The sequence below is a fragment of the Nelumbo nucifera genome, chromosome 4, assembly GCF_055504915.1.
Source record: "Nelumbo nucifera cultivar China Antique chromosome 4, China Antique-T2T, whole genome shotgun sequence".
Taxonomy (NCBI): domain Eukaryota; kingdom Viridiplantae; phylum Streptophyta; class Magnoliopsida; order Proteales; family Nelumbonaceae; genus Nelumbo; species Nelumbo nucifera.
The window spans coordinates 2,742,967-2,766,197 of record NC_142652.1 but is presented as its reverse complement, the minus strand read 5'-3'; the positions used below and the strand labels follow the sequence as shown (position 1 = coordinate 2,766,197).

Here is a 23,231-nt window from a genome sequence, read left to right as displayed (position 1 = left end):
ATATTCTTTATCATTGATTTAAGTATTTTTTTTACTTCAATGTGCATTTCATGTACCATAAATTTTGCCATTTATATCATGGAAAGGAAAAAAAATTATAAATATATATGGCATGAGAGAGGGCTAGTTGAAGGTTGGTCAGTTGGGATTAGGATTAACAATAGGTTCTACCTAAAGTTAAAGAAAAAGAGGAAATAAACGAATGTTATCAGTGGATACTGGTGGGGTGGAAACGTCCCCCAATAGGATCAAGACATGTGGCGACCTTGGTGGATCAGTGTTCACGCTTATCCTATCCTAGCATCTTGTCAATGGTAGTGAAGGACAACTCGGCATAGCATATAAGCTGAGCTGTATGAGTGAGGAAGCACATTTTTCCGAGACGAGTTGCATCAAAAGAAATTCACCCGAACATTACCACATGTACGTGAAGGCAACCTTCTGTCAATGCGATCGTCCCATTTGCCCATCTTGTTTCTGGTTGACCCTGGGCTCCTTCTATGTGTGGTTAAACGTGGCATGTGAATCACCTAAACGTGTCTCACCTAACCATCAGGTGTCCCATTTGTCAATAATACATGCGCCCCCAATTAAAAAAAAAACGGATTTTTAGACTGCACTCTATTTCAGAATTGTGATTTGCAGCCCCCTCCTAATCTATTAGTAGCCCCCTATAAACCTCATCTTACTTGTGAATTTAGCATCAATTCATGGGCAGGATTCAGTTCACCCCCAGAGATCCTAGAGGTGGACTGAACTGTAAAAACCCAAATAAAAATAGATTTCAAACTCATTAGACACCTTTTTGCATTGATTGCTATTAAATATACCTCGGACAGCTCAGTCCTTTTACTAACTTGCTCGTTGGAATCCAAAGCCTAAAATATTATCCTGGAGTTGAAATCAGCCCCCCACAAAATAATTTCCCACAACGTCACACAGCATATCCCTGCCGTGTATTGGGAATATCTCCCGATGATGTCTTATCATTTTTTATATTATTATCAGGAGATGTTCCCAATACATGGCGGGGATGTGCTGTGAAATATTGTAGGGGGCTGATTTGAACTCATCATCCTGGGCCCTCTGATTTATTCTCCCTTTCAGGTGTCTCTGCTTTCTTCAAAGCTGAGTTTAAGCTTCTCTTGAGACTTTTGATAGTCATCGGATACATAGCATATATGTTGTATGTTGACAGGGTCTTGGAAAATGTCATATTCGGTGTATACATTTTACCTTGTATTTATACATAGTTTAAATGTATATTACAAATGACCAATTAGTCTCGGGGTGGCTCGGGCTACCTGAAGCCTTTTCAGGCCAAGGTCCAGATTAAGGTTAAAAGCTTAAGTTGGGCTCATAAAATTACAGTTAAGCTTTCGTTGCATTGACAAAAGGGTGCACAACCATACCATCTATAGGTATATTTACATAATTACATTCATATGAAGCCCATGTTTGCATGCCTTATAAGCTATACTATGAGTCAAAGTATTATTTTGTATATCTATACTATAATAAAAAATACGAACGAGGGTGTGGAACATTTCTTAACGAAAATGCTCATAATTGTTATTTAGTCTATCTCTAATTATGAATGTTGAAAATATAATTTCAATTAATACTTTTCACCTCATTTATTCTCATCTCATTAAATAATAAAAATTAATAAATTATAAAAACATAAAAATGAAAAAAATACATACCTCATTTATCAAAAAGATTGAAAAAAATACATAAATTTTACAAAAAGAAAAGCATTCAGGCACATGTATAATATCATATTAAACAAAAAATAAACGTACATAACAATATTATTTTTACACACAGAAATAGAAAAGTTATAGAAAAATTAAGCACATTTATAACTCCATATTTACACTACTATTAAAAATATGAATAAGATTGTGAAACTTTATTTTGACTAAAATACCCATTTTTTGAATTTAATCCCTATTTAATTGTGAGGTTTAAAATGTAGTTTGAACTACAATTTTCACCTCATTCAATTCACTCTCTTTAAATCTTACATTTTTTTTGACAAATGAACAAAAAAAAAACATTACAAAAAAAAGGAACTCATCCAAGTAAGTTGTCAATGATACCCAAAACTTTGCAGCTCAATATGAGTTGCTTACATAATCATATTCAAATTTTGCAATTCTGATTAATAGTGAAAAACAAAAAATATAAAAAAAATAAAAATACATGAATTTAAAAAAAAATTAAATACAATATTACTGTCATTATGATCAAAGAACTCATACACAAAACCACAAATATCAAAGAACTCAAAAGTTTCAGAATATGATCTGTTAGATAAACTTCCCCCCATGTGCATAAATTGAGTTTTGCTTCAGCTGCTATATACCATCAATAATATATAGTATTGCATTATTTTTATCAGAGAAATTCCTTAGCTCTTTTTTTTACCTAGATTTGTTCATTTGTAGTGCAAATGTAAATCCCTTGAGATACAAATGTTTTTTTTCTCTTTGGAAAGGAAAACTGAAATATTCATTACTTGTGCCATATGCAAAAGAGGACACAGGGTTTTCATCTGGGTTCGAGTGTTATTAAATGAAAAGAATGGAGTCATTTTACAAGTATATAAAAAATTAATGAAACACATACTGTAAAATGGAAATGGATTACCAAACACAATTTATCCAAATCATTTTGAAAAAAAGGGTAAATTACAAAGACCCATTGTACTATGGGGTAAGTGACAAATTCCCCCTGTACTTTTATTTGTAACATAGACCCCCTGAATTTTTATGTTGCTACAAAGACCCCCTAACTGTTAAGTCAGTTGATAGAGGTGTTAAATTATCAAAATGCCCTATTTGTAATTTAAGAGGAGTGAAATGAAATTTTTAAAAATGATGAAACTGGGCAAAGCCATTACCCCTTTTTTCTATTCATCATCCAATCTTTTTTAAATTTTTTTCTTAAACCCTAATATACACAAACATTTTGTTGGAGAAGTATTTGAGGAGAACCCTACATTGCTCTTTGTTGTAACCTGGAAGTTGTTGCCCCCATCTCATCAATGAGGAGCTATCTGGTATGTTATCACCGAAAAAAGAAGAATTTTAAATGATACGAAAAAAAATCATTTGCATCGTTTACATCATTGTCAGAGAAGAAAGTATTTTTATTGCCATCACCGGAGAAGAACCTATGTTTACGCATGCCATGCCAACTATTTTAATCATATGTTAACTAATATTTTTAGGATTTGTTAAATTATTAAAGTGTAAGTGAAAGGGTAAAATCGTTCAACAAAATAATAAAACAGGCAGTTTTGAAATTTAAAAAGCTTTAAGCAAATCTTTTCCATGGGGTATTTCTCACAACATAAAAGTATAAATGGGTGTTTGTTGCAAATGAAAGTAGAGTGCAGTATTTGTCACTGACGTATAGTAGATGGTGGTCTTTGTAATTTCCCCCCACCCCGCCCCACTCATGGAAAGCAAAAGACAATGGTACCTTGACAGATAGGTACATCTTAATACTGACTTATTATAATTTAAATATTCTATTTGGTTAGTAACCTGTCATAGACACTTTTAAAAGAAGAAAGAGCTAACACTGGGAAAGAAGTTCTTGGAAGTCTACAAAGACTGGTTTTATTAGAGTTTTTGTCAGACCATCACAGAGGAGGCTTATAAAGCGATGGGCCTGGACGGATGGCGTTGATATTAAGCTCCCGGGCATGAAAATCAGCCGGCATCACAAGTAGTTTGATCATTAATTATACACTTCACGAGCATCCCATAAACTGTTGCCTAATTTCCACTTTCTTTTCCGTCAGACTTCTGAACGTTCTCATCCCAACTCAACCCTGCAGCTTTTTAATTGTTTCCTTATCTGTCTTCTCTTTCCTCTATGTGTAACGAGTCCATTATTATAATTATTAGTTTGGCTAACCCTTGGCATGTGGTAAAAAGCTCAGTCATTCTTTTTTTTTTTAATGAATTCTGGGACCATGTACAGTACAGTGGTGGGTCCAGACTTCAAAAAGGTAAGACACGTTCCTCTTATATCGCCTCCTGTTTGCGGAGCAAATTCTACTGTTGGCAGTCCCAAAAGTCCAGCTACATGTAATCCATCCCCACGGGCCACGACAGGAATATGTATTGACAGAAAGTATACTTGACCCCAGACAAGGGAATGCTTTCATTATTGAACTCGTCCAAGTGTTGGGCTAGTGATTATGAAATTATAATAGCATTGCCTTTCATCATTGTTTTATTTATTTATTTGAAAGCAAAAAGTAAGTGTAGATGGAATGTACTTTAACTTATGAAGCGACAGCCAACAATAAAGGGTTTAGAGTTTTGGAAAGAAATTCTCAATCTCACCAAAAATAATAAATAAATAAATAAACAAATAAAATCACTAGTTTAAGCACCAGAATGTTTATGGGGAAAGTTCATATTTGACACCATACTACCATAGTATTCTTTTCCCTGCTCAAGACTCGAGCCTATTCCTTGCAAAATGCCCTAGATCTCGATTTCAATGCCTTACATCGACAAATGTAATTATATAACACGTTCCACTTATTGATTTGGCAGCCTACCCACTCATACCTCTTGTTTTTTACAGGCGAGCTGAAAAAGCATTGCAACCATAGATGCTACTACCATGAACTAATGATAAGAGATTTCTGTACTTGTACCAAAGCTCTTTCTGCACCACGTTAGGAGTAGTCCCAACTGAAACATAAAGCCCTAAATCCAAGAATTAACTTTTCCCAGATCCCAGAACTGATGACGATGCCAAATAAGAGTTTCACTCAAACCAACAAAAAATGCAATAAAAGAAACCATCCGAGGCTCTCCCTCCCCCCAGATCAACCAATAAAAGTTTATCCCATATCCCATAGTACCAACTACTTAGTGTAGCTACATGAATTCTGTTGTGTCTTGCAACTCTCAACCAAAACTTTTTCCCTGTACATCTGATTTCAAAGAGTGTCTGACACAGACCAGATCATCCAATTTATTGCCATCCATTTTGTATAAAGAAACACCTCCCATCTGAATATAGTGTTCTTGTGCTTCTCTTCTAAGACTCTCAAAGGGCAATAATTCCCACTTACTATAATTCGAATTCTTTCGCCTCTCACTCATGTCTGGAGATCCTGAAACGGGTCCATTACTATCCTCTCCCACATTACCCCATACCTTACAACCACCAAAAGGTCCTAACCCACCAACTTCATCAGCTTGACTTCTCTTTAATTTAAGTGCAGCAGTGTGAGCTTTCCTTATCATTTCTTTACTTGGCACATCTGACCAGTCCTGCTTCCTTTCAGCTCTCATGGGAGAATGGATTCTAATAACCTGTAAAAATATCATCTCAATAAATTACGTGGTTGATTAATACCAAAATTCGGGGAAAAAAGGTTAAGAGAGTCTTACACCAAGGCACTCCAGGAGTTGATAGTAGGCTCTTCCTTGCAGTGGATTGTGCCCTTTTCTTGGTGTTGAGAAGTAGCGGGTCCTGCAATAATGCACATTAAACCAGGTAAGATATTGAAATATCAATCCCGAGTGTAAGAGGGCATAATCATAATGAGCAACCAAGAAAACGAGATTAGTATTTTTTTTTAAATAAAAAAAATCCTCTTCTCTTTTGGTCCACGTGTGCACCTGTTGAAGCAAAATTTTAAGAAAAACAAGAAATGGAATCATATATTGCAGTGCAGTGTACACGCCAATGTGATATTTAACTGACAGAATATTGTCTGCCCTGATTTCACCCTAACTGCAGGTGTATCAAGGTGGGATGATTTCTTATAAACACTGGGATCAATATGAAAATCTTGCAAGGAAGAGATGGAAACAAGGAAATAATGAATGGAAAAAAAAATCAGTTTTATCCCAATTCTTTGTCCAACAGAAATTCCATAGTTTTGGGGTGGTCAGGATCTTGGTCAATTTGGGTATTTTTAGAAGTTATTATCTAGTTTATTTGTGTCTCAGGGATGGGTTGGTTGTTTTAAATAGCCAAGTTAGTTGAGCTTGCCTGTGGGTGGCCGCACTGAAAACCTTGAATGAGTAGACAAGAGAAGAGAGATAAAGAAGACAAGCCCATGAATCACTCCTAGAGTTCCTAGAATCACTCTAGGGCCTTGGGAATCACCACAAGTCACACAAGCAGAAAAATAAACTCCAACATTCATTGCCCACGTTTTGCAACCTTAGACACATATATAGACTATCTCAGGTCAGTCAAACTTCTTCTTAGACTAGGAAACCTCAAAATTACAATTCTACCACTGACAAACCTGCTTAAAGAAAACTAAATAACTCTTAAACTTAACCAATGACTCTGAAGATTTAAACATGACTAGACAAATCAAGCTAATAGGCTGGACCCCCCACCCCCCTGACATGTAAAATGTTCAAAATACCTCTACTCCCCAAGAATACAAAATGCTTAAAATTTTCACAAAATTACAATTTTGACCATCTCCTACATCAATAATTTAGCAAGAAGATGTAAGAAGAAATTAGATTTATTGGGGAGTTTACCAAGTTGAGGGTATTTATGTACATTTGTATAGGGAGTGAGTTCTTAAAAAGTCTTGATTTCCTTTTATCATGAGTTGTGGGGCTCCATACTTTTCTTCATCTTTATCATTCATTAATACAATAACTTTACAGTTACTTGAAAATAAAAGAATAAAGTCAACTGTACAATAATGGGTTTTTGGAGCTTTAATAAGAAAACCAAGATCCATGTAGCTCATTCCAAATGGGAGTGAACTTGAAGCTGTTTCATGAAGAGGTGACAGAGGTAAAGATGAGAAGTGGATTGGCTTCAATAAAGCATGGTGAACCAAAGACATCATTTTTTTGAAGTAACAGACTAGGGTCAGAGAAGAGGATTGATCTTTGTCAAAGGGAAGAACAACAGAGGAGGTGGATGCAGGGCTTGATATGTCTGATGAGGTCGGAATTGGAAATAAGTTGGGGGGTTTGGATATTCTTTGTCTAATCGATGAAAAACAGCAAAAGAAAAGAGAACCTCCTACTCCAGCCCCTAATCACAATTAGAAACTAAAAGGACAATTAAAAGATTGCCCTTAATGGGGTGGCTGTCAATAAATATAAAGAAAAAAGACCAAAGGCTCATTAACTTAAAGAAACTAATTAACAAAACATAAAAAATAATTGCCTATACGGCCTACTATTTCAACACTCCCTTCAAGCTGAGCATAGATGTCAATCATGCCCAACTTACTGCTGTAATTTAGCTTCAGGAACTCCTTTGGTAAGAACATCATCTATCTGCTCTTTAGATGCAACGAAGGGTAGACAAACTTCCCAAGATGCCACTCTTTCTCTGATGAAGTGTTTGTCAACCTCAATATGCTTTGTATGGGCATGTTGGACAGGATTATGTGCTATGAAAATGGCTGCTTGATTATAATACAGCATAAGTGACTTGTCATATTCAACACCCATCTCTTCCATTAGAGACTATACCCACAATAATTCAGATACACTCATACACCATGGGCCATTGCTCTGTGTTCCACTTCAGCTGAAGACCTAGCAACTACTAATTGTTTCTTATCCTCCAAGAAACCAGGTTTCCAACCACCATAGTACAATACCCAGATGTAGACCACCTATCATCAATACAACTTGCCCATTCTGTGTCCGTATAGGGCTCTAGTTTCAGTGACCATGCTTTACAAAAAGATGCCTTGTCCTGGTATACCCTTCAAGTAACACAGAATTCTCTCTGCCACAGCTTCCCAAGCAACCTCTAGAACACTCCCCTATCCTTAAGTACCTCTCCATCAGAAGCTGAGAGCTTGTGGTTCAAATCAATAGGTGTGGCAGCTGGTTTTACCCCACATTTGCTTGTTTCAGTAAGTCAAGCACATACTTAGTTGGGATATAAGATGCCATCTTTGGACCTAGCAACTTCAATCCCTAAGAAATACCTTAGTTCCCCCAAATCTTAAACCTCAAATTCAGCATCAAGGAATTGCTTAAAGATATTAACCTCTTACATATCATTACCGGTGACTACACTGTCATCTACATTGACAATCAAGAAAGTAACCAGGGCACCTCTCCTCTTCACAAAGAGGGTATGATCTGTTTGTGATTTTGTATATCCAAAGTGAAGCGACCATAGAGTGACTTCTTCAATTTACATACCTTACCCTGCATTTCTTTTCCATACATCCCAAGAGGAAGAGGCATATACACTTCTTCATGCAACTCTCCATTCAAAAAAGCAATCTTTACATCAATCTGATAGAGCGACCAATCATAATTAGCTTCTAAAGATAACAAAACTCTCACAGAAGTCATCGTAGCAACAAGAGAAAATGTCTCCAAGTAGTCTATCCCATATGCCTGTGTATACCCCTTGGCAACCAACTGAACTTTGAACTTTTCAATAGAACCATTTAATGATATTTTATGGTGTAAACCCATTTGCACCCAATGAGCTCCTTCCCTTCAAGAAAATCAATGACATCCCAAGTGTCATTCTTATACAATGTCTCTATCTTAGTTCTCATAGCACCTCTCCATTTTGATTTTGATAGTGCTTTTGATATAGACTTAGGGATAGGTTGAGAAGAAACAAAGGCGAAGAAGGAATAATGTTATGGGGAGAGCAGTCCATTAAGAGAGGTGCTTTGAAATGTAACGTGTAATGCACTTTCTCTTATGTTTTCTTATGGCAATAGGGATATCAAGGTCACGGAAAGGAAGTTGCAAAGGTGTGGTCTCAACACCTGCCATCTCTTTAGCAATTGGAAGTGTAGGAGGCTCAACTACATGAGTGGAAACAACATGCTCAATCCTGTGCCTTTGCCGTTGGTACCATGTTTGAAAGACAGGTGAAGTCACAAATGAAGGAGGATTTGGAGGCAGTGGTGGAGGAATTGGAACAGAAGAGCTAGGAGACAACTCAGTAGGAGGCGACACACAAGGAGGTGAATCTCCTCGTATTGGTGGTTACATGTTGTCTGGGATTATTCGACTCATCCATGTATCTAATGACATTGAAATCACCTCCTAGGCACCATGGACCCCACCACAAACCCCTTATATCTGCCAACTCCTCCCACATCAAATTCCTTTCCCTATATGGATTTGGCCCATAAATATTTGTCATTACCCAAACAAAATTGTCATCCACACTTATCAATTTAATAGAAATTGAAATTTTACCAATTACCTCCTCCAAGCATTCCACCAAATCCTTGGAGGGTTGATGCCTTGACGGGAGGGAGTGAAAAAGTTGAAAACTCGGGAGAAGGAAAATTCAATAAGGGGATGGTGAACATTGAATGTTTAGTGGATAAACAAGTGGGGGTGGGAAAGTCATTGGGGCTAATCTTTTTGGGTGGGGAGAGGGTGGTAAGGAAAGCAATTGAACAATTTGAAATGAAAAAAGGGAAGAATTTAATAAAAGAAAAGAGTTATTGGGGAAGGGGGGAGGTGTAGGAGGAAGTAGGAATTGTCGATGAAGAATAAAAGAAATTTCATGAAGTTATAAGGAAGAAGAAAAAAGGTTGAGGGGAGAGGTGAGGAGGGGGGGAAAGGAGAAGGGAGGGAAGAGGATTTGGTAGGAGTAAAGTGAAGGGGATGTTTGCAGAAAAGAGGGAAGGATGGTGGAGGGTGAAATTGGATATGAGGTGGTGATTAAGGAAAATCAAGGTCTGAAAGATGGAAGAAGGGTTTAGGTAAGTAGTGTGTTAGGAACCTGCCTAACTCAGGGCTCTTCGAGGGGCCAACCTCCTGAATTCTTGGAAGGAGAGGGAGAGAGAGAGAGAGAGAGAGTTTAATGCTGAAAGAGTCCTCCTCTATTCCTTTTCTGCTCTACTACTTATAGTGTTACAATCTTGACTGTTACAGCTGTTACAAGTGGATGGAAGTTGTTACAAGTGGCTGATTAGTTGAGCTGATGTGGCCTCCTCTTGTAAAACTGACTAACTGCCTTCTGTTGGTCTGTTCCAACAGTCTTGACAATCCAATTGGATGGCAGTTATTACAAGTGGCTGGTTAGTTGAGCTGATGTGGCCTCCTCTTGTAAAACTGACTAACTGCCTTCTGTTGGTCTGTTCCAACAGTCTTGACAATTCCCCCTTCCTTTAGAGCGACCTTGCCCTCAAGGTCTAATGTAGGAAATTTGATTGCAGATCTAAGTAGGAAAATTTGAGTCTATGTGCATGAATATGGGCTGATCTGGGTCTCCTCTTTGCTTTGTCAGTGTTGCAAGACTGATGGGCCTTGGGCCCTTGCATGTCTGCCCTTGTAGATGGACTGTAGAGTTTCCTGATGTGAAGTCCATGGTGAGACGGGCCCAGTCGCAGACCACGGGTCCTAGCTGCCTTAACCATTGAATGCCTAGCACCACATCTGCTCCACTGAGATGGAGAGGATATAGGTCCACTGCAAATTGATGACCTTGAATCTTTAGTGGTAGGCCCATGCAAATGCTATTGCAAGATAGGCTGTTACCGTTGGCCACATGAACCGTAAAGGTCGTTGTTGGTTGCATCGGAAGTCCCATTTTATCCACCAAGACTTGAGTTATGAAGTTAAGGGAGCTGCCACTGTCTATGAGGATTGACACTTGGCGTCCTAGAATCAGCCCTGCAACTCTCATTGTTTGAGGGGACACAAGTCCCATAAGGGCTTGTAAGGATATTTCAGGCGTGCCACTGGATTGTATCCCACCCTGGGTTAGATTCTCCGCAACCGATGATGTCGTCTTCCTCTTCGGCATCTGTTTGGAGGAGAAACGCTTGCTGTTTCCTGCAGCAATGGCCCGGCTCAAATTTCTCTTCACAGTTGTAACAGAGACCTTTGTCTCTGCGGGCTTGCATCTCTGCCTAGGTCAGCTGTTTGAAAGGAACCAATGGGCCTGGGCCCAGTACTCCTTCCTCCTTGTCTGGTGTTGTCGTCCTTTCTTGCTCCCTTCTTGCTTCCGGACCCCATGGTCGCTGCACCTTTCTTGCTTGGCTGAACTTGTCCTCATACAATCTTGCTAGTGCTGCCGCATTGATGACCGAAGTGGGCTGCATTGCTTTCACTTCCAATCACAGTTCTTCTTTTAGGCCGCCAACGAAGCTTCCCACCAATGCCTTCTCCGTCCACCCTTGGACTCTCATGGCTAGCCTTTCAAACTCCATCTGGTATTCTTTTACTGATCCCACCTGCCGCAGCTTTGCCAAATTTTCATCAAGATCTTTGAACCCAGATGACCCAAAACGGACAGTCATGGCGTCGGTGAAGTTTACCCAGGTTTGGCGAGGGTGCCCCCTTTGGTACCATTGAAACCAGAGGATGGCTTCCCCTTCAAGATGCACAGAAGCCAAAGCTACCCTATCTTGCCCCGGTGTTTCATGGTAATCGAAATACCTTTCTGCTCTGAGAATCCAGGGAGCAGGGTCACCACCTGAGAAGATGGGGAAGTCGATTTTGGCTATTCTTGTTGCCGCCACTGTTTTGCGGCTGTTTTCATTGCTGCGCTCTTTTTGGCTTCCTCTGTCAATGTTTGTTGCTCCCTGTTCTAGTCGAAGGAGGAGAGTAGTGAAACTTTCCTTCATTTCCTTGAGATCTGAAGACATTCGATGGATCTCGACTTCCATCTGATCCACTCGGGTGCCTACTGAGGTGTTTCTTGTGTTGGTCATGCTGGCTCTGATACCAAATTGTTAGGAACCTGCCTAACTCAGGGCTCTTCGAGGGGCCAACCTCCTAATTTCTTGGAAGGAGAGAGAGAGAGAGAGAGAGTTTAATGCTGAAAGAGTCCTCCTCTATTCCTTTTCTGCTCTACTACTTATAGTGTTACAATCTTGACTGTTACAGCTGTTACAAGTGGATGGCAGTTGTTACAAGTGGCTGGTTAGTTGAGCTGATGTGGCCTCCTCTTGTAAAACTGACTAACTGCCTTCTGTTGGTCTGTTCCAACAGTCTTGACAATCCAATTGGATGGCAGTTGTTACAAGTGGATGCAGTTATTACAAGTGGCCGGTTAGTTGAGCTGATGTGGCCTCCTCTTGTAAAACTGACTAACTGCCTTCTGTTGGTCTGTTCCAACAGTCTTGAGTGTGGGAAGAATTTTCAAGGTGGAAGAAGAATTAGTAGACATGTCGAAGTCAAGGATTGGAAATCGAATAGGTTAGTGGAAGCTGTTGGCTTTTCTGTTGCTGGCTGGGTCTTGGTAATTGTCTGAATTGATCAAGTCAAGAAAGATGTCTTTGGGGTTAGTAGGGAGAGATGGAATCTCAATATTGTAATTTGGTTATATGGATCTGTTTAGTTTGGTTTTGTTTTTGCTATTGTTTGAGTTGCTCTAGGTGTTTCCTTAACGCCTCATTGTATTTTTTTTTTAATTTTTCCTCAATGAAAATTTTCTTTTACTTATCAAAAAAAAAAAAAAAACCCACCGAATCCTCCTTCCAAAGGGTAACAATACACCCAGAAGCACCCCAAGATGGAACCTGAGCCCAGCCAATGCCTCTCCCTCCCTAAATGCTCCTTACCCACCTTCTATCAATTTTCTGTAATTTTGACTCCTGGATCAGCAACAATACATTCATGTTGTTTCTTTAAATATTTGCGAAGGAATGATAGGATGATAGCAAATAAAATAGGAAATAAAAGAACAAAACAAAAGATGGCAGTGCAGGAGTTCTTTTAAATTTTCTTCAAATCAGAAGCGTGTTGGTGCAGAGTTGCCACAAAGGGAAAATTGAATATTCAAGTTTGCGCTCTTTCTTTAGAAAACAAGGTTGTTATTCCCTATCCTAGGCCTAGCTATCTAGCCTAATATTTTCTTTGTTTTCAAAATAAAGACTGTAAATTATATGTTAAATGTCATTGTTTTCTTGTATGATTGTAGTATTTATGAGATTGCATTAATATCTTAAACTAACTTTTTTATCAACTAGTCACCGCTTAGACATTGACTAATCATCACATCGACTAGAGAGGCCAAAACCACTAGTCATCTCTTCATCACACTGATAATACTGTTTTTCAGAAAAAAAAAAAGATACCCAATTATCAGTAACTCAAATTGCACAGAAAATGGAACATAAACTGTCCCCCTTCCCTAAGGCATGAGAAAAAGGAAATTTATTTAGAGAAATGGGTGAGATATACCAAAAATAGAATGCACCATCATACTTCACAATGACAACAGAAAAATATAAAATATAGAGCCTTCAATATGTACACAGAAAACAGTGATAGCTAAAAAAATACAAATACATCCAAGCAAGAACCAAAGTCACATAAAGGTAACAATAATGTTAACTGGGTTGAACTGACCATTCTGTGTAGCCGGGATCCACTGTGAAACCATATATGTCAACAATATCACACATGGAAAGTGCTAATTCTATAGATTTCATTCCAGTTCCTTTAGCACCTCTCCGAAGCACAATACCTTGGAACAGATAAACTGGATTTGGGATAGTCTGCATCATACATTACATTACACTGTTAATTCTGCATTAGATAGAGACATTTGGGTTAATTCGCTTATTAAGAGAAATGAATGGAATCTATTGCTGGTATAGGAAAATACACTTATAAAGAATGGTGCCAGCATTGGATGCCCAGCACCAATGTTTTCAGAAACTGAACCAGATATTGACCAATTCAGGGGGTGGCATGGTCCAAATCAGTTCAACCATTGGCACATTTCCTGTCTTAAGCTTGAACCACTTAGATTAGCACACATGTATAGACACATTTAATGTGTATCTAAACTTATCTACATTCAGTGATTTAAAAGGCGTGCCTAGGCGCATTTCAGGGTATGCGCCTCGCCTAAATCCTAGGCGCAGCCCTTTCAAAAGGCGCATGCCTGGTGCGCCTCAGCCCAGGCGTGCGCCTTTTGAAAATTTGGCGCTTTTTTGCTTTTTTTTGAACATAACGGCTGGGGAACCCCTGGACCCCCGTGCCACGCCCCTCGAGGCAAGCCCAAACAAGTCCACATTAGGTCTTAAATTCTTAGTTTTCACACAAAAAATAATGATTTTGTAGTTTTAATTGCTTTTTAAGAAGACATTTTATTAGGATGAATGACTGAACAATTAAAACTATAATTGGTAATGTTGTTTATTCACTCATCCTAATAAAATGTCTTCTTAAAAAGCAATTAAAACTATAAAATCATTATTTTTTGTGTGAAAACTAAGAATTTAAGACCTAATGTGGACTTGTTTAGGCTTGCCTCGAGGGGCGTGGCACAAAGGTGGTTCGTAGAATCAGGAATGTAATATGTTTTACATTACATTAGTTATGTGAAGTACGCCAATTGAGTGAAAAAAGAGATTAGAGGTTTTACATGCTTGAAAATGTTTTATATGTTTGATTTTATTTTTAAATTCTCATTTGAATATGCTTTACATCTTATGTTTATGTATTTTAATTTTAGATAATAGGTTTTTTAAAACATTAATTTAAAATTTAACTTTATATTTTTTTAGTAATGTTATGTTTAATATTTTTTTTTTGAATTTTCTGACTTTTTTTTTTATTTTTTAGCATTTGTTTTTTGTAATTTTGCGCCTTGCTTCAAAAAGGTGTGCGCCTCGCCTTGCGCCTTAGGCGCAAATTGACCCCTGCGCCTTTTTTGCGTCTTGCACTTTTAAAACACTGTCTACATTACAATTTGTATCTATACCTATATATAAGGGGCCAAAGGAAAGTTTGTCTTTTAATGCCCTTCTCATTCTTCAATTTGTGTGTGCAATATGTGTACCTTGTATCTAGTATATGTAACAAAGGACACTCCATTTCCTCAAATTCAACTGTGCTGGATGACAGGCCTCTTTACATGTAAACAAACACCTCTGCACAAGTTTCCGATTCAGATCTTCTGCACTCACATTAGTGTCCAATACTAATGTGTCATCATAGATAATTATATGGTTTCCCTTTACTATTTTTTTTTTCTCTTCCATATGATTGCATGATAAACTTTGCAAACAATTCAAGCTGCAGTGGTGGAAAATGACAATTAACAGCAGCAGGTGATCATTGTCATTATTGTTTTTTTGATAGATTGTCATAATTATCCTTGTCATTCCATCAAAGAGGTGATACCTCTACCCTACAGATTAATCCCTTGTTCAGACGGTTTAAAACATAGCATATGTGTCAGCCAATTAATTGACAAGGGATAGACAAGGATTCCAGAATAGACTGTTGGAAAATTTCTATCATGGCTGAGTGTACATAAATACTTTAAAGAAAAGAACTACAAGGGACATACTTTTACAACAGGATATATCATTAGAAATTGGGACAGGTAGCTGATTCATTATCATCTAAATCAGTCGCCATAGCTAGATGGCTTCCTCCTACAACGGGCTATATAAAGCTAAAGTTTGATGGCTATAGCTAGGAAATCCAGGTATGAGGACATTGGAGGAGTATTCAGAAATGAGGAAGGGAACACTTTTTTTTTTTGGCTACTAAAATAAGATTATTTATTGAAAATAAAAAGAGATTACATCAGGAGGAGATTCAAACCACATCTGTATACTCGACCATGACAACAAGTAGTAACATAATGTAAACATTATGAGTATGACTAGTATAGGAAAAAGAGAACAAGTTATTAGTTGACACAACAGAGCGCAAGTCGTCAACCAGGGACCTAATCTTCCAAGGCACCTCTGCAAAGTCCTTGAACATCAGAAATCTGATTATTGAAGGATATTCAGGGGGTGTACTTGGATGGATAAATGGAACTTATGAGATCTCATGGAAATACAGATGCACTGTTTGAGAAATAAAAAAAAAAATGATAGAGGAATTGAGAGGAGATGTAAATTGGATCCTACAATCTGCAAATGGGCTGGCAGATGGCTTGGCAAAACAAGGGGCAATGGGGGACAGTATGTTTTGGGGCCAAGTAATGTAAAAGACTTGGTGCTTGTATTTTGTTTCTTGGAGGGTGTTTGCTGAGGCTAACCACACTTTTGGGGTGTAATGTCACCATTGTACTATATCTAACAGCATTAATAAAACTTTTCTCCGTTGTAAAAGGGTTTATTTTGCTGCTGAAATCTTAAACTGCTTTAATCTGTTACCAATAAAAAGAAAGGAACAATGTGGGCATAGCAGTGTGATCTTCACCTTTATCATTGCATTGAAGTCTCTGTGGGTCAAACTTTTAATTATAAGAACTTCATCATCTGTAAAATAAAACAAACTCAGATTAACTTCAGAAATCACTATCGTATATGTAATTCATAATTATAAAAGATTAAGGCTCAAGAAGCGAGAAACTAAATTGCTAATATATCCTCTTCAAAATCAAGAAAGGTATGATCTAAATGAGTATAATACCTAGGTTACTAGACAAACCTATCAAGAGAAATGCGATGAAATGATCTGCCAAAGACGAATTACATCTTTCTTGCAATTTTTAATAGAGCAACTACAGTACTATTCTTCTTGATTGGCTCTCACAAGTTATCACTCTAGTGTATTCCAGTTTGCTTTTATAATTCAAATTCCTTCAAATAATTTCCTTAATGCCATAGACTAATTGGTCATCTATTTATTTAATTAGTTGCCAAGATCTTGCAACTCTCCAGATTTAACTTGAAGGGCATAAGAAGGAAATGAGACAGTGAATATAGTAGCCAGGGAATCGTACCAGGAATCAAGAGTTTTCTGCAACATGACAAAGCAGTAGTACATGGGCAAATGCAATACATGCAGGAATTTTCAATGCATATGCCAAGAAGGTAATACTCAGTTATTAATTAACTATATGTGACTTGTATCAAAGATGAAAAGAAAATTTTCTCAAACTCATATTACATTGCTTGCAGAAGGGGGTGTTCTACAACATAGTTGGTTTTGTTTTTGAAAACAAAAACAACTGCCACATCATCAGAATTATATTGTTTTTGCTGATGTGGCTGTTGTTTTTGTTTTCAAAAACACAACCAACCATGTTGTCAAACTCCCCCCAAATTTGAGGTGTAAGAACTTGGCTACTGGCTTGATTTGATGTCACTGGCAGTTCTATTTCATTTTCCAATATCCATCCAACAAGTTCAAGATCATGTGATTCAAACATGAATTCAGGGAATTAGGGTCGACTCATAGACAACTGAGAAGCCTGTGGCGAAATTTTATATTCTTGGATTATTTCAGTTCCTAAATTACAATTTTATTAGTCCTAGGATTTATTTTGGTAGCACTGGTTTTGGAGGTTTTTTTCTTTCCAGAAATTTATCTTTAAGTTGTAATGGGTTAAAAGGTATGATTTTTAAGTGTTTTTTTTTGATAAATTATGATTTTTAAGTGTTTTCTTTTAAGAATTCTAAATCATTATATAGTTTCTTCCATCTATAAATACAAGCTCAAGAGTTTTTAGAGTTCCAAAATTAGGAAAATCTACATCAGGTCTACAATTTGTTAGAAAAGAGAATTGCAAATTTGGTTATAGTTTTGATTTTGGCTTGTTGTGTGGCACTAATGTATGACATTCTGGAGGACTGATGCTTCTTTTGTTTTTTCCTAGGTGGGATGGTTACTGGAACATTCTATTTCTTGATAAGAGCCTAAAAATACTTGTTTCTGATATATGTTTATTATTCCTTTTATTTTTTTTTACTTTGATTTATGAAATTTTAGATCAAATGCATAGTTTGACCTGTTGGTGAGTTTGTTTGCCATCAATTCTCTTCCTCCAGTATATTATTACATAGCAATTTTTGATGAAATGCAAAGTGGAATTAAATGAACACTGATCACATTTGTAAACAAAAAGATAGTCTCTATCAACTGAATTTGCAAATTCCAAAATTTAGAGAACTTTGGTGAACTGGATGCTGATTTCAAAGGATTTTGAGGGGTTTAACTATGATCACTTCAAGCACCAATGAGAAGAAATATTTTTCAGTTCTTTTCATGTATGGCATTTTTACATGTAAATGCTTTCTCATGGTTTTGTCTCATTAACCATGGGTCAATGTATGGCCCTTCAGGGGTTACCGCCTTTTGTGGTATATTAAATCATACCATTTATCAAAGAAAAGGACATAGTACAAAATCATCAAGACTATACATCTTATGCAACTAAGGTGGAGTAAAATTCGTTGCCAAAAGAGGCTCTCTGCATGTCCACCAACTTAGGAACCAAAATCTATTTGAAGATAGGGGCTGTAAAAGCAGTACACGATTTTTTTGAAAAGGTAAAGTATTGTATTAATAATACAAACAAAAAGAGATACATCTGTAAGTCTTGTACATCCCATGAGAATATGTCTATATACCTTGTTAGCAAGAAATTAACAAGAAAGAAGAATATCTCTGACAAAAAAAATCTGTCAAAGCCCAATCCCTTGAAATCCTTATGAACAGATACAAGAACAAAGCCTTCCACTAATTCTGTTCAGTGTCGCATCACTATCAGCATAAATGTTTTCAAAAACACGATAGTTCCTTTCCTCCCATATAGACCAAAAAACAGCCATGTGAAGCATTCTTCAAACAGTTTTACCCCTACAATTGACACTGTTGATCTGCCAGCTCCATAAAAAAGCTTTAATAGACAGTAGAAAGCAGCCAACCCAGATAAATTTATGCAGAAGCAACTTTGACAACACTTGTGCAGTACAAGAACAAATGATTGCCAGTTTCCAACACTTCTGAATAAAAAACACACCGTTGCTGGTCCAACACCACTATGAAAGCAGTACACAATTGCTTTTCATCTTTCAACTTTCCTTTGAAAATTCTCCAACATAAAACACATGTGCCCCAACATACAACAAAAGGAATAAAACTCCAAAATAATCTTTGCTTCCGAGCTGCTTTCCTCTCTCAGGGTTTTAAAAAAACTCAACTTAGATAAGTTCTTATTAGGTAATCCAGGGCCAACCGAAGCAGCTGGCAGCTTTAGAGGCATGGGGAAGCCATTATCATGCTGTACACTAGGCCTTACTACAAGAAATTAGGTTGATGTTGTACGTTTTATTTAAGCAGTTTGAGATTTAGGAAGATGCCCAGTTTTATTTACTGGCTATGAACTAGAATAGTGCATGGTGTTTGAAATGTGTTGTTGGAAAGTAGGGGCTAGGTTCCAGAGTGAACAACTTATTCTGATAGGTTCCAAGGTAGGATATTGACAGCTTATGGTCTTGTAACAAGTTGAGCCTCAAGGAGTGAAGCGTACTGAGGGAAGAATTAGCATGACAGAATGCTCTTGTATTATTGCTTTTGATCCCCCCCCCCTATAAGCTTTGCTAATCAATCAAAGACTTCAAACAATCAACTTTTTCTTGGGTGGCTTCTATAGGAGCTTTTTGAGTTTAATGTTCCTCAGAAATCCAGTAGCTCTATACTATTCTATTTGGCCTACCATACATAAAGAAGCCAGAACCAGGAAGCCTTTCATATGCTGTTGTTACATTAGATATATTCCGAGCTTACCAGACCCATTGAGAATAGCAACCATGTTGCGTGCAGCACCTCTTACTACAAGACGGAAGTCCCTCTTTAGACCAACATGCTTGGCATATTTCTGCATTGTGCATAAAGGGAAGATCAATAATTTACTTAGTGTTCCTATAAGCAATTTGACTAAATCTTTTTTTTTTCTTTTTTCTATAGGTTGTTTGACATTATTTTCCACAAGATAGAGAAACACAATTTACTCATTTGGATCCCCACACATATAGAAAATAAGGTATGAAATTTAGTGTTGATGAGTTTATTGCTGGTCTAAATTCATTACCTGAACAAGAAAGAAACTAAATTAGAATCTATTCAGGATTTAATGGGTAAAAGATACTGAACAAAAAATTTGTTTTGCTAAAAAGAGCACCACATTGTTACGTTACCAAGTGATGCTATGCTAAAAGAAAACCAGCACCACATTGTTACTTTACCTCATTAACAGGAGCTTCATTGTCCCGTATTACTGCATCATGCTCGTCAATCTCCTCTCCAAATTCTGTCTTCAAAAGATCACCAGAATTTCCAACAACTGCACATGTCCGAAACTGACGGGGATGAAAAGGTGGCTTTGATGGTAAAATCAAATTGAGGTGCTCCTCACAAAGAGAATGGTTGTAGCATTTATCTGCTCCCCTACAGCAAATGAAAAAAAATTCACCATCATTCTTGATTCAATCTGATTATGACAATTTATGAATGAAACAAACAAGATGTGGTGTCTTACAATTGTGCAATCCTTTTTGCTGCATATTCTAGCCATCCATCTGGTCGTGCATCAAGATATTCTCTTGTCAAAACCGTAGTCATGTTACGGTACTGCGTTGCTGATGTTCTTAGTACATGTCATCACTTAAAGAAAATAAGTATGACAATGTAAGAGTTTAAATCCAACCTGTTCCCATAGTAGAATTGCCTCACAAACATCATAGTTGTATTCGAGGGGTTCAAAAATTTTAAACTGTTCATTGTACTGGGAATAGAAGTGGAAGAAATTAGACAGGCATATCTCATTTAGTTAAAGAAAAAAACTTATATTAAAAAACCAAGGAGATGCATGGGAAATAACATGGAATTCTGAGGAGGTTGCTTACCCAGGTGCTGTTTGTGCCTTCGGGAAATTTGAGGACTAATTTACAGTGGTCAACAATTTGTGCAGTGAGCCCAAGACCCCTGTTTGCCTATTTTCAATTTCAAGGTCAATGGAGGTTAGAAAAGAGAAGCTCTAACAGAAAAAGAATGTATTTCTATAGCTGAAAAGGAAGCCCATAATCAGATAAAGAGTCTGCCATTATTTGCGGGCAATTTAAAGTTTAAACAGTCAGATAAGTTGTAATGCCACAATGTACACATATGCATTTCTTAAGCTAGAAAATACTGGTATTACTGTAGCTAGTATAACATCAGCCTTCTCATTATATCTAGGCAAACATAACATGAAATATATCATCACAAACTTCTGCAAACTCCTTCAAATATACCTCTGCTAAGGATGTAAATGCCACCAAAAGGTTCATACTTTAAGAACTGGTGACATTCACCAACTCAGATGAAGGACCAAGTACCTACCTATCCCCACATGTGTGCATTTTATCCAAGAGAAATGATAAGATTGTCAAGCATTTATTTCTTTCAATGGATCCCCACCCAAAAAGTGCAAAGAAAAAATATTCTCCTTTACTACTAGCATCTGGAAGAGTTCCATGCCTTTGTTTAGGTTTAAATTGAGAACCTCCCCCAAAGAATGATAATGTTAGGCTTGAACCTGTCAGTTTTTCCAGTCCATCTAAAGATTAAGTTAACCTAAAGAGCCTTCAAAGCTTTTTTTTAGTAATGTGGTAAGGTCTCTGTCTGGTTGTAGCAGAGACTTGGGATCTATTCAGAAAAAACTGCTTTGCCTTGTGCTTTATGCTTTTGAGTTTTAGAACATCGGTATTTATCTTTCTAAGAGCCATGCAGACTTCAAATGTAGGCCAACGGAAAATCTAAGAGAATAAGTTCCAATTCATATCACAACTTCATTAGTCTGCTACAAATCCAAACTCACTAAGACAAGTCTCCATTATTGAACTTAGACCATTCAACGCTCCTCAAACCAGTACTCCACTCAAGAATCACTAATCTAACACTGGAAAATAGGGCGAATCACAGACTACAAAACTTCAACAAGCGAGTGAACGCATGATTCAAATTGTGGTTCAAATTCATACATTGAGTCACTGAATTTGAAGTTCTTAACGGTTTACCCTGTTTACTACTCTACGATCCAGAAAAATTTGAAGAACCACAAAGGCAATCATTAACTGTCTAAATGCTAAATCAAAGTATCTCAAAAAGAAGTAATAATTCAATCAAGCACGCATGGCAACGACAAACAATAATAAATAGATAAAACAAAGAAGATCTAATACGAACCACGCATTGCAGAACACTGGTCTGAAAATCAGTTAGAGTCCGAATTTCCTCTCTGTTCAGATCGTATTTGCGGTTTCCTACCACCAAAATATAGGTATAAGTAACAGTTCCCGAGATCGAAAAGTGGCGCTAACCGAAAGAAGAGAATAGCATATGTACGACTTTTCAGTGACCATTTTTACCGGAGAAGAAGGAAGTTTGAATAGCGAGAACAAGGAGGGAAAAAGCAATTGCAGCACAGATGAGAAGCAGAAAAGTGGGTCGCCTGTAATTCGAGGAGGAGGCCTTGAGAGGTCTCATAATCCCTTGGCAGCGAGTCGACCGAGTTGGATATCTGAGTGATCTCGAAGGGAAAAGGAAAATCGCGACGTTGCCAGGAAATGCGTTTAATTCATTAATTGGGATGCACCGTCACCGAAGAACGTGAACACGGTACAACCGAGTTTATGTATTATATAACGTAGTCAATGATCTAATCGACTTCCTACAGAATAGACGTTCAAGATTGGAGAAGTGGTTGCCCATCTCGCGTTCTTATCGCGCGTCCGCATCAACTCTTCCATGAATCTTGATCTAACCACACACTTTTTTCTTATTATTCTAAACAGCGCTCGGTGCCACTCTGCCAGGTCTTCTTTAGTTTCTTCTCTTTGCCGTTGTGTTGTAAAAGGAAACAGAAAACTGCTCGGAGTTGAAGAGGTTTTGTGAACTGTGTCCGTCATAGTGCGCAGTTGCATTAAGTTCAATCGATCCATCTATCCATTCTACGCGCTTTAACCGAAGATCCAGAGCACCGAAAACTTGAGTGTCTCCCTGTAAATTTCTCTTTCAGTATCAATGTCCTAATCTCGCTTCTGCCTCAAGCCGTTGTGACAGTGAGCTTTTTGTTTGTAGTTTTTATTTTATTTTATTAATTCACATTAACATCGATAATTGTAGATTGCATTTCCTTCCCATTCTGATATATTCTTGAACATAATATGCCAATTTCAGTGTTAAATTTGTACTAGAAACCACTAGTAAGAAGACGGGGGTATTGGGGTTTACTGGGTCGTTGATTTTGCTACCTAGAGTCATTGGAAGGATATAAAATCAAGCCTTACGGTTCAACTTGGATTTCTGATATGCCCGTTTGCTAATGTAAAAGATAAGTTGGCTGGTATAAAATCCTGCAACCTCATTAATATTGAACTATACGTTCGATCTCTGAACTGTTTTATCCTCTGGTTATTTTTATGTCTTCAACATTTTCATATTTATCTTTCTATTGCTGGTTACACGATGAAGCTCCATTCTTTTAGCCTCAGTATATCTTCAATTAGG

At 37.4% G+C, this 23,231-nt stretch overlaps 1 protein-coding gene across 1 annotated transcript; it reads right to left on the bottom strand.

Moving 5' to 3' along the window:
* Nucleotides 1-4,363: 4,363 nt before the first annotated feature.
* On the bottom strand, nucleotides 4,364-22,225 carry MGP2 (MALE GAMETOPHYTE DEFECTIVE 2). The gene is made up of 11 exons (XM_010250919.3): nucleotides 22,091-22,225; nucleotides 21,909-21,985; nucleotides 20,588-20,674; nucleotides 20,389-20,466; nucleotides 20,221-20,312; nucleotides 19,928-20,129; nucleotides 19,470-19,560; nucleotides 16,155-16,213; nucleotides 13,332-13,480; nucleotides 5,433-5,514; nucleotides 4,364-5,354 (listed from the first exon to the last, which is right to left on the bottom strand). The coding sequence occupies exons 1-11, from the start codon at nucleotides 22,206-22,208 to the stop codon at nucleotides 4,944-4,946; spliced, it is 1,446 nt and encodes a 481-aa protein (XP_010249221.1). The 5' UTR covers nucleotides 22,209-22,225; the 3' UTR covers nucleotides 4,364-4,943.
* Nucleotides 22,226-23,231: the final 1,006 nt, after the last annotated feature.

Bases quoted from the DNA above. Each gene is read 5' to 3' on its own strand.
- MGP2 (XM_010250919.3), bottom strand. From the start codon at position 22,208: ATGAGACCTCTCAAGGCCTCCTCCTCGAATTACAGGCGACCCACTTTT. The intron at 20,467-20,587 runs GTAAGCAACCTC...TTCTATTCCCAG, and splicing joins AAGGCACAAACAGCACCTGG to TACAATGAACAGTTTAAAAT. The intron at 16,214-19,469 runs GTAAGCTCGGAA...TTTATTTTACAG, and splicing joins TGCTATTCTCAATGGGTCTG to ATGATGAAGTTCTTATAATT.